Below are 12465 nucleotides of genomic sequence, written 5' to 3'. Positions count from 1 at the left end.
TTCATTGCATTTGACATTCTGCTGCAGAGGAGGGTACAGTGGTGTAAGTCAGCCAAAACCTTTTGGAGGTGTCAAATGCAAATGCAGAAGATAAGACAGATTTCAAGAGGCACAGGACAGCTCACATTCAGCCCGTCTGTCTCTGCTCCCAGCAATCCAGCAGGATTTCAACCTGCTTCTTCCTTCCTTTCCTGAGGTAGTAATAGCAACTTTGTTTTCCCCTTCTAGTGAATAGGACCCTGGTTTAGAGGATAATGGGTTCATGGCTGATAAATCTTATTTCAGATGATCCCAGAAAGCATAAGCAAAATTCTCTGTTGGCAAAAGTCCTTAGCTGTGGGAGAATGGGAGTAACAATAGTTTAGGTTATGGCCTGCATCCTTCTTCAAAGCTAATCTCTGCCATAGATTTGGTGGGTCGTAGCAAGCCTCAGGGTTTGAAATAGCTTTCAAGCTCAACAGAATCTACTTTCCACTATTTAATTTTTCTGGTGCAGTTACAGTGGAGTTTGAATACTGGTGATTTCCTTAGAAACCATGTTTAAGGTGCAGATTCTCAGTATTGGTTTGCCTTCCAAGTGACGCACAGCTGGCGAAATCTCTTTCTGCTGTGCTCTCCATGGTGCTGGTACGTGGCAGGCTTTTTCCTTCCAGCATTGACCTGATTGGTATCCCCATCAATTACCTGTACACACTGCGCAAGTGAAAGTGAGGGAACAGGCTGACTGATACTTTGCATGGAGAATAAATCCCAAAACACATCTGAATGTGACCTAGGTTTTTCCCTGTGTCTGAGGACTCCATGCAATGAAGGAAGAGTGAAAGTGAGTAGATGAAAAATACCTGCTAGAGTCTTCTCTTTCTAACTGTAAACGTTTATATTCTGAGTTCAAGAGCGGTGGGTCTGAGCAGATTACCTGTTGTGAAGACTCGGCACTAAGGAACTCGGGTCTGGTCCTGAGAAAACTGTATTTTTCTCATCTTAGTTTCCTCCACTACCCCTTGGAAAAAAAAGTGATCAGCTACAATAGGGGAAGCAATGTAAATTTTCTTCACTTTTCCAATAAATTTTGCCACTCCAAGGAATTATTTATTTGGGTTTCATTTTGGGTAAGTATGATACACATCATGACATAAACCCTAAAGTAACTTTAAAAATGACATTCAGGACAACTGTCTTGACAAACAAAGCTTTTTTTTTTTTTTGCCTTTTTTTTTTTTTCCCATTATATTAGCATATTTTTCTCAAACATGAAGTGAATTTATGGACAAACCCAACTTGTTATATGTTTCATGGATTATAACAGCAAGGCTGTTTCATTTCCCATCCATACTCATGATCATATATATTAAAATAAATTACAACACATTTTTTCTGGTTAACCTTGTCACCTTTTAAAAACAATATACATTTAATACTTGAAGTAAGAAAAGAACAAAACAAATATAACTCTTTTTTTTGCACACACAAACATATACATATGAACTACATGTGCTTGCAAATATATTTCAGTGTGATGATAATTTAATATATGTGCACTATGGCATTCCCTCCCCAACCAATGAGAGACTTGCTATCATATGTACTTGCCCAGAAGCCAACTTCCTACTATATGGCTGTAAGCTCACCAAATCAGGGTTGTCATTTACTTCCTACTTATACAGTGCCCAGTGTAATGAAGTCAAAGTGTCATTTGCTTTTAGGTATCAAAATGGCATAAATTAATTCTTTAAGAAGCAATAATATTTTTTTTTGCTGAAAGATCAAAATTATTAACATGTGTACAAGTTGACAACCATCTTCACAGCTGCCTTGAAATTTCAAGCCATTGTTCTTGGCTTATGTGTGAGGAGATAATGTTGTTGACTTGCAAATACCACACATCAAATTAGGCATACTTCTTTAAGGTTACAGATTTTCTTTTTCTTTTGCCTTTTTTTCTTTTCTTCCCAGAATTTACATTTTCATATTCTCCATCTCAGTTAGCAGTGGTAAATATTAAAGCAATCCAGAATAGAAGGTATGCCACAAGGTGAGAAATAATTAAAACATAAGTTCTGCTTATTTTCCACTATAGCCCGCTTAGCAGAAAGCAAAAAACCTATATTCCTTTATCAAATTTCTAATGTAACCAAGAAGTAACAGAATGGTGTCAAGAGGATTTCCCCTAGTTCATATTGTCTGACTAGAGTAGAAAATCTGTTTTCAGTCTCTTGCTTCAACACTTCTGCCTCACAACAATTTTGGTACCATTTTGAATAAATACAAATAATCAAATTATGAGGTGAAAGTCTGCTCTTTTGTACTCATCTATGATCTATTTGAATATGAAAGATAAAGTATCCTTAAATTTAAGTTGAAATAACATGAAACATTTTCTTGACTATGCCAGCTCTTTCCTTATTCTGCTGAGGCTATAAATACAGATTTTTATTTCCAGTTGGCCTTATATCCAACCACCTGCTTCTAGTTAAAAAAAAAAAAAAAAAGACTCAGACTCATTCAACCTGCAGATTGCTTTTGGCATGTAGCTATCTCAGTAGCAAGAACCTCACAGAAGTTGGTTTATTTCATTTGCAGGAGGAGATTTACTCAAGCTGCTTCTTCCTTTTTTATTTTTATTTTTGGCTTGAAGAGGGTTTAAGATCCTGCTTTGAGATCTAGATTCCAAAAGCCATGTGAACATGCAGTGAAACTAAACCAAATCCAGAGATCTTCATTTGGCATCACAGTCATTTGAAACTGAGAAGGGAAGAGGGCAGAGCTAGGAGATAGACAAAGGGAGCATGTATGGCTGAACCAACTGGCTGTGATTCTTCTAAGCTGCCAAGGAAAATTGAGTTTGTAATTCTTATTACAGGTGATAGGAACAGGGCATCCAAATTGCTTAGCTAACTTGAAAAATCTCATTTGTTGTTTCAGTGATTCTCCAGCAATCAGGCCCTTTGCCTTTTCCAAAGATGTTCCTCTAACTCCTCCAGGTACAATTAACTTTTACATTACTGGATGAAAGTTTTTTAAGGTCTTCTTTCCTAGTTCTTTTTAGCACAAAAAGCAATCATCTAGGATACTGAAACAAGGTCAGAATGCACGTATCCAGTTTTCCCATGTGTTGTCTTATGGCAACACTACAAATCAGCTGCAGCAGACTGTGATTTCTAAGATAATGCTGCTGCGTTGGTTCTTTTATTTGAGAAGACCAGAGTTACAGTTCAGGGAGGAGGGACAGCTTGACCATGTGCTCTTTCCCATGACTCCATGCCAAGCCACATTGTGAGCTGAGAGGATGGGAATGGGCAGAGCAGTCGTCATGTTAGCCCCAAGTAGACTAGGATCATTCAGGGGAAAAAGATAATTAGCAAACTGGCCAGAAGAGACTTCCCCTTCCTCAATTCTTGCTGGGTGTTTCATTGCTGGGATCAGAAGTGGAACAGACTGTAGCTTATTTACACAAATGTTGCCCTCTTTGAATAAAAACGAGTAAGGATTGTCCATTTCATTACTGACTAATGGACCCTTTTTTCACAGGATGCAGTAGCGGATCAGGCAAAATAACTATATGACTGCAGTTTCTTGGCTGTCTTTGCTAGAAGCTGCTGTTGTCCTTGGGCAGCCAGAAGCTGCTTGCTCTACTGGATTTTCAGCCAATACTTTGTCTTTTTATGGGTTAAATATGGGCTTCTGGCATTCACACTTCCTGAAATTTTTTTGGGAAAAGTCCAATATGCAAAACAGATATCTAGGCATGCTGTAGGAAAGTATTTCTACGTATCTTTGATGTGATTCAGTTGCAACATGGCCTACATTCCAAAGTTCCTCCACACCAGTTTTTTCTTCTATCACAAGGTTTAGATAAGACTCTCCATTAAATATTAATGCTGACTTCTTACTGTGTCTCATATGCCTCAACTACGATTTGTGGTGTTAAGGGTGTAACGTGACTTTCTTTCTTAATTTTCTTTATGGTGGTATAATTGTTACCATCATAGGTGATGGAATACCATGATGCAAGAAATAAGGAAAAAAAGGTAGCTACCATTCACGTAAATAAAGGAAACCTTGAATGGCAATGTGACAATGACGTCAACTTAACTAAAAAAAAGTCTAGTTAAAAAAAATACCTAGTGACATCAGCTTGTATCAACAGTTCTCTAGGGGCTCAGAGTCTCCTGGCTGCTTTCAGTTGTCTCTGGAGCTGTTGACCCTGTTGGCACTGGGAGCATCTGTGAATGGTGAGGGAGAGGGGAACAGACAGTAAAAGCAGTCTCCCAGTCTGAATCTAACTGACCTGATATTGTGGATGAAACCTTTCTGAAAAGAATGCTGCCAAGTTAATAAGGAAGAAGGGGGAAAAAAAAAGAGAACCAGCTCAAAACCTAAAAATAAAGCTGAGGTGGGGCACTGCTTAGTCTTAATCTGTCTTTACATCATTGCAAACTCTTATCTTAATACATTGCTGCAGTGTCTTGAACTCACTCGTGGGGAATCTGAGCACTGTACATCCATCCATTACGAAAGAGGAGTACCGGTCTGTGGAAGTGGACTTCAAACCATATTTGTGGGAGGCTCAGCCCTGCTCTTACAGGAATTATTGACAAGGATACTGTGGTACCTGCTTTCCTAAGTCACTCTGCTGGTTTTGACGTTTTCAGTTTTCTCCTTTTCTGCAGAACTATTGCTGCTCCTCAGAGTCTTGTTGCACTGACCGCCAGGTAAGTTCAGGCTTGGCCTTGTGCCAGCATGGGAGGCAGCCAGTATACATGCCAGAGGTAGGGGAAAAACCTTCATTCCCTCTTTTAGTGGCAGGTATGTACTGTCCACCTGTTTCTGAATATATGATAGGGGAACCTTGCAGGTCAGATGCCTCCTCACAGCCCAGTCCTTTTTCTCCCCTGCAGTAAGATAACTGTGGTGTCTCATTGATCTCTAGCAGAGAAGGAGAAGTGACTCCTTCAAGAGGCAGGGTAGGCATTCAGCCAGTCTGTTCTTAACAGAATTGCCAAAAAGGTACTTACCTAGGTCTGACCCTGACACTGTATTCCTTATTCACCCAAAACAGCCACAGTGAGCATGTGTCCTACGAATACATATAAAGAAGACTATGTGGAGCAAGAGAAAAGCTTGTCTCTGAGTCTTGCTGTCCTCACTTCTGTTAAGAGATGCCATATGCCTTGCCAAGTCCATGGTGAAATAAGTAGGCTGCAAAAAGTAGAACATTGCTAGAGGCAGGGAGCAAACACTGATTCTTAAAAACTGAATACTGACTGAACTCAAGGCAATACACACAACGCTGACAGCTCTGCAAGGTGGTGCTCAGCAAGAGCAAGAGGTGATTTTCATCACCAGCACACATTTCACATAGGTAACTAAGCACATTACTGCTCAGAAATCCTTGCAGTGCACTAACAATGCAATCACTTTTTAGAGTCATTCTAAGGGAATAGGGGAATTCAGCAATCCATAATTAATCCTAAAAGCACATTTTTTCTAGGTTTTTTTTGAGATTTTTTTTTATCGTGTCATTTAATATGAAGCAATAAGCTGCGACTGTCTAGAATTTAGGACAATTTTTGCTTCTAACATTGATTTTAACATTTAACATGAAATGACTGCAGGGGCAATAGATTAGTAATTGAAAAAATGACAATTACAAGGGAAAGGCACATGCAAATGTCTTCAATGGGCAGTTCAGAAACACTTTGTTTTATCCCCATTTGTTTCTTTAACTGCCCACATTAAGGTACAGTAGAGTTTTGGACTTCAGTGCGGTGGTTATTATATCAGCAAAAATAATTTCCCTGGTGTTAGAATTTAGTCAGGGGTTATTCCATTTTATTAATGTTCTACAAACTGTCATAGAACGAAGAGGATTAGTCTCAAGCATCTCCATAATTCTCCAACTATCTAGTTCAGAGCATAAGAAAAAGGAAGCAAGATAACCCAACTCTAAACTTAAAACCAACTAAAGTGAAGAAAATTCTAACAACCCTTGCATCCTCCTCAGTTTGGTGACCTAAAACAGAGCAATGATGCAACCAAAGATCAACCACTAAGAAAAGAGATTCTCAAAACTGCCTAGCCTCGGGTCCTACAGCTATGTTAGGGATACACCTGGGGAGCGCAGCTGGATTTTACAACTTTTGGCACATTTTCCTTGATAGGAATGGGAGATTTCTATCCTGCTTAGAAAATCTCTGCCAGACAATGTGGATACTAATTTTAGAAGCACCTGCATCCCATTATAGGTCAGCCTGACTTTTATTATCCTTACTTCAGGTTATGCCAATCATTTATAAATTGTATTTGTTATCAACCACTTAGCAACAAACCTATGGCTCATAATTGCTGGAAAATTGAGAGGTGGCTGAACAACTCTGTATCTTCCAATTGCTGAGATTTTCAAAATAAAAACAGTGGTACCAACGATAAAGAATAAAGTTTCAGTTCTGAGCCTTTTGAGGATTTGTTTAGAGGCATAAAACAAAAAGGTTACTTGTACTGAACTAACGTTCCACTTCTGTCTTCTCTCCATTAAAAAAGCTTCCTAAAACCTGGAAAAACTTGCCCCTCTTGCTCTAAGATACTGCCCCTGAAAGAAACATAACCACATAGTTATTAAAATGGCATCAAGAATAGCTAAGTAATCTGTTCTTGGAAATTAGCTTTGCGTTTACGTGTTATCTACAAATATACAAGATGAGAATGACAGTGGCTAGAGGTTCATTATATCTGGCAGTATGTTAGCCTTTTTGAGGCTATCATGTTTTAAACATTATTTTAGTATTATAATCCCCATATTATGCATGGACAACCGTAGTTTACTTGGCATCGGAGAAGAGTTCATTCCTAGTAGCAGAGCTTTTGTATGTTTTAATTCACTCGTATAAATAGTAAGATGATCGTATTTCCCAAGGAGAATGCAGAATGTGTTACGTTCTTTCTTTTTGGCCAGTACACATGAACATTTTAACAGTAACTTTGAAATTAAAATCAGGGCTAACAAAAACAGCTCTCTCTCTTCAAGGTAGAACTCCGCTCTTCTATGCCAGCAATGTCTAGTGGGTTGCCTTCCCTGGGTGAGATCCAGGGCTATGTTACAGTAAACTGGTCCAGTGTGATATCACAGTTATAAAAAATATTCCATTCTGTATCAAAACTAGGCACATGCCTTATATTTATATGAAGAGAAGATCAACAGAGCTGAGCGTTTTTGCTCTCAACTATGCATCTCTGGCCTTCTACATGAGGAGAAAAATATCTTATGTTATTTCTAATTGGTAACTACAAGAATCTAATTTGGGTTAGATGGTAATTAAAAGGAGGGTGACATCACACTTGGGTCAGTATTGGTGGATATCTAAAAGCACAACCTCTCATTTGTATTGCTTTAAAATGTACACAGTATAGATGTAGATTAAAAAAAACTACCAATTTTTTGTGGTGTTGAACCAACTAGAAGGGATGATGCAAGGTTTTACCAAATGAGATCTATAGATACAAATTTCACTGTAGAGTATGTTTTAGACAAATGTGTCTTTTTCTTTAAGTATGTAAATCCTACACTGTAGGCTTTTTTTTTCTTTTTCTTTTTGTAGTGGTAGAAAATGTTGAACAATTGTCCATGAGCATGAGCCAGCGGTTCATTGCTGATATCCCCAGAATGCCAATATTTGCAATGCAAACAGTTAGTACAATTTACCAGTTCTATGAAAGGCCCTGACATATCTGCCTCAAGGTCTGGAGGCTCTGCTGTATAACCACAAATAGTCTTTCCATTTTCATGTAACCTTTTGATACAGTGACAGCTGCATTAAGCTGCTTCTGCCTAGCAATTCCACATGCCAGGCTGGTTTAATTGGTTTTAATGCCACAGAAAAAGCACTGCTAGCAGAATACCATCAAATCATTTTCATATTGAACCTTCGTGGTCCAGCAACCTCCCCTTCAACCACAGCACCATTGTTTTTGCGAGGGACATATTCAAGGTCAATGCTGGTTTTGTGTTTGCCTTTCCCTCGGCTCCACACAAAAAGAAGGAGGAAACAAAATAAAACCACTCCAAGGAATGTGAAACAGCCCATAGCTGTGGACACCAATATTGTCTTAAGGTCCAGAGAGAAGGTGTTCACATTAGTTCCATTGGAACTTGTGTCGTTGGAGTCTGTCATATACATAGGGGTCCTGTTGGCGTAAAGGAAACGGTCTGAAGTAAACCCCTTTACTGTAAGGGAGGCCGAATAAGTGTCGTTCCCAGCTGCATTACTTGCAATACAAACATAGATCCCAGTGTCCTGGTCTTGAGCAAATCGGATCTCCAGGGTACCATCTCCCAGCACAGTGGCTCTTCCGTTTGATTTAGTTGTGATCAGCCTCCGACGTGGGGTAACCCAGGATATGGTGGGCTGCGGATCCCCGTCGGCATTGCACATCAACTGCACCGTCTGCCCTTCCTCCACTACCAGGTATTGCAACTTCTTGTCTTGTATCTTGGGCTTCTTACAGGTGAAGTAAAAGGAAAGAGCTGTGCTGTGAAAGTCTTTGAATGACCTCTCTTTGACACTGTCTGGGCCAGCACACATCGGTGGCTGGCCTCCAAACTGCAAAGTGGGTTGCCTCTGCAAAATCCAAAGGAGACGGCAGTCACACGCCAGAGGATTGTTGTTAATGCAGAGGACCTCAAGGCTTTTGGGGGAATGGAATACATTCTCTTCTAGGGTTTCTAGCAGGTTTTGGGACACATTGAGCACGCGTAAGAATCGGAGCCCTTGGAAAGAGTGTGGTTCAATGGTACGTAGCTGGGCCCCCACCATGTGGAGTTCCTGCAGGCGCACTAAGTCTGAAAGCATGCCTGCTTCAATGGTGCTGATAGGGTTGTAAGAGAGGTTTAGATGTGTCAGGTAAACCAGATGTTTAAAAGCAGAGTAAGGTACTGCAGACAGGTTGGTGTTGGTGATGGAGAGAGAAGTAAGGTTGAGACCATAAAGACTGTTGGCAGGCAGCATGTCCAGGAGGGGCCAGGCATCTATCTCTAGGTCTTTCAGGCGAAACAGTCTTTTAAAGGCATACGCAGGCAAAGCGTTAATGTTGAGCTGTTTCAGATGCAGACTGATGAGGTTGTGGAGGTGAGAAAGAGCTTCTGTTGGTACAGCTGTGAGGTTGCATCTCTCCAGGGTGAGCTGCTCCAGGCTAAGCAGTCCACTAAAGGCCCTGTGTGATATATAAACCAAATCATTGTCCCCAACCTCCAGGGATTTTAGGTTATGCAGATCTTGGAACATGTAGTCCAGCAAAATGACAATCTTGTTTTCACTTATATCAAGCTTTGTTAAGTTTGACAACCCAGTGAACACCCCAAGGGGGACCAGTTTCAGACGGTTTCCTTTCAGCCTCAGGGAGCGCAAATTGAAGAGATTGTTAAAGGCTCCAGGCTCCACATTGGCGACTATATTGTCACTGAGGTCGATCTCCTCCAGCAAAGGGTACGACGTGAATTCCTCAGGGTTGACGCTCTTCAGTCGGTTCTTGCTGAGGTCCAAGATTTTGGTCTCAATGGGAATGCCCTCTGGGATGGACATCAGACGCCTTCGGTGACAGCTGACAGACTTGTTCTGTGCTGAGCATTCACAGCGGGCCGGGCAGCCTATGGTGGGGCCCATGAAGACTAGCAGCACAGCCAGACCCAGGAATGGCTGCCAGCATGATACAGCTGTGTGACGCATGACTCCACTGATGCGGTCTAACCCTCCGTCACGGGCCTGTGGGGATGAGGATGGGAAAGGGGACAAGTTAAGTCTGCAGCAAAAAGAGATCTCTGCCAATTTTACAGTACCATTTCAAAGCAGGAACATGTGTTTTCATTTGAAACAAAACAATAAAACCTATTGTGAATGGCAAGACCAACAAAAAAGCAGATTTTCCTTCATTATCATTGTGCTTGTCGAAGGATCTGTTTATCCAGCATTTCCCCTCCAGATGTCAGAGGAGACAAAACAACTTTTCGTACTGCAAACAGTAAAGGAGGTTAGGTTTTATTCTCTTCTCACTCTCAGCGGGTGTCTTCAAGACAGTCCTATAACTAATGCTGAGATAAACACCACACACTCTGCAAATAGGGCTAATCACATTTGTGATAAGTTTACACCATTGGGCCTCTGTGAGGTGATATGAAACTAAGCTTCTGCCTTTCCTATTCATGTCAGTGTTTTAAGGCAAACCTTAATATGTATTATCTTCAAAAAAAGGAGCTCCTTGACAATGAAAAGATTCCTTTTAACATTTATTGCATACATTACAGCTATAAATAGATGGAGCTTGCTCACACATACACATACACAATGGCTTGGATGAGGAAGGAAGAACTGGTGCATCTCTGATTAGAATTTCTATTAAGGATAAATTGATTCTTTGCTTTTACTACACAGAGATTTTATATGATTTTTAGAACCAAAGACGTGAGAAAGGCTTATAGAATACATCTTTGTACTTCCAAGACATGTAAACTAGCTCTGAGGGAGAGAAAAACAAGATAAGATGAGCTGGCTGTGTTCAAGCAGCACAATGTCCAAAGAAGCACAACAGATTCTATGGAAATCACAGTTAGTAAGAGATTTATTCATTCCTGCCTTCAGGTTAAAACTGAGGATAGTAGAAGACAAGATAACCTCTATTAAATTAACTACCCTTCTCAAAAGGCTGTACTTCACAGGTTTAGTCACCAAAGGCAAGAAGACTTTTTCAAGGGTAGCTACTAAACGAAGACACTCAATAACCCCTTTCAAAGGAAGAAAAAAAACCAAACCATAGGTGCCCATCAAAGGAACGTGTGCTGGGACACTTGCAGAGTAAGGCACACTGCAAACAAGGACTATGGAAGTGCCTTAACCCCTGTGGTACAGCCAACTTGATGAGGCCAAGTGGTAGTATTGGGATTCGGGCTTTGTAACACTAATAAAACTTACAAGGTGCCTCAGGCCTTGTGAGGCCTTTTCTGGATTGGTTAATTTGGGCTTCATTTTAGTTGTACTTGTAACATTATTTACATAACTCCTGCCTCTGACTTCCTCTCAGGTCTGGACAGGTGGCTATTGCCCAGCTGGTCCTGCCCATAATGACAAAATTACCCAATGGCCAGGCATTCGCTTCCCAACCTGCGTCTTTGGACTTTGAGAATAATCTGGCTAGTGCTTAAGAAGTTTTCAACTTAAATTTGAGTCAAATTTTGTTTGTCTGTGCTCAGTCATGTGGATCGTATCATAAAAGAAATCCTCCCGTACAGAGAGAAGGATTCATAGATTTAAACAAAGACAGTATAACTAAATTTAAAATCCTATCAGACAGTTATTTTAGCAAATAAACTATTTGAAGCATGTAAAAATAATATTGAGTAAACCCCAGACTGATGAAGAAGAAACTCCCACCAGTAACTGTTGCAACAACACCGTACTTCCCTGGCAAACAACTTGGGATGTGATAACTCACCAAATCATACTGCCTGAGAGAGGAGGGTTGCCCTCTAGACCATGGATGATCAGAAGGGTGGGGTTTCAACATGTGAGAAAAAGGGCAGATACTTGGATCTACTGATCTCATTGTATCATTAACAATCCTCAACAGAAACTGGGTGGTTTGGATTGTAAGCTTTAGCATTATTGTAACTGGACTAAGTAATAAACAGCTGTTATACTTTGACTGTTAATTGGGTGAACAATAAATTCTCTTGGAGCTGCATATAAATTGTGTTCTTTGACTGACTATAAATGAATGGTACACATATTACTCCTCTCGTAACCCCGTGGAAGAATCTCACTCTTGACTGGTGTGGGTTCTTCTTTCCATTCTGCCACTTCTATGCAGAGACTAATAATATGAGGCAAATTGCATGCTGGTTTTGCAATGCAGTCTGGGGACCTGGATTAAGACTATTCTTTATTATACTACCTATAAAAGTACATTTCAACTTTGTCCTTCAGTGACAACCTGCTGAGATTCATTTAGTTTCCCCCTTAAGTTGTAGTCTTGCTAATAACTATTGCTAGTTATGTCCAGCTGTGACAAAGGTTTTCAGAGATAAACTTCACTTCATTAGGCACTAAGTTAAAACTGAAAATCTATAGTGGTCTGTGAGTTAGGTATTTGCAATGGATTCAGATCAAAGGGGCTTTTGGGTGCTCTGATCATTACTTTCAGAGCTCAGTCTGTGAGGTTAGTGCTTTGACACTGATACTTCTAGCATGCAGGGAATTAATTTCCTACCTTATTCACCTAATGTATGAAGCACAAAGTAAACAGGTTCAGTGGAAGACAAGCACCCCTAGAGTGTTTGTTTTAGACAGCAAAAATATGAAATGCTTTTTGCAGCTATCCAAGCCACTTGGTAACTAAAACTTCTGAGAAGTATAAAATAGAAGATGGACAGTATAAAAGATGATAAAAGGATTTTTTGACTGTGTCTGGAATAAAGAAAAA

At 40.2% G+C, this 12465-nt stretch overlaps 1 protein-coding gene across 1 annotated transcript; it reads right to left on the bottom strand.

Moving 5' to 3' along the window:
• Positions 1–7898: 7898 nt before the first annotated feature.
• LINGO2 (leucine rich repeat and Ig domain containing 2) lies at positions 7899–9734 on the bottom strand. The gene has a single exon (XM_075527309.1). The coding sequence runs from the start codon at positions 9717–9719 to the stop codon at positions 7899–7901; it is 1821 nt and encodes a 606-aa protein (XP_075383424.1). The 5' UTR covers positions 9720–9734.
• Between the last annotated feature and the right edge of the window lie 2731 nt (positions 9735–12465).

The sequence above is a fragment of the Mycteria americana genome, chromosome Z (assembly GCF_035582795.1).
Source record: "Mycteria americana isolate JAX WOST 10 ecotype Jacksonville Zoo and Gardens chromosome Z, USCA_MyAme_1.0, whole genome shotgun sequence".
Classification (NCBI taxonomy): Eukaryota; Metazoa; Chordata; class Aves; order Ciconiiformes; family Ciconiidae; genus Mycteria; species Mycteria americana.
Note: the sequence above shows the minus strand (reverse complement) of the source record. Positions and strands in the feature narration are given on the sequence as shown.

Excerpts from the sequence above, each read along its gene's own strand:
- LINGO2 (XM_075527309.1), bottom strand. The coding sequence starts at position 9,719 with ATGCGTCACACAGCTGTATCATGCTGGCAGCCATTCCTGGGTCTGGCT.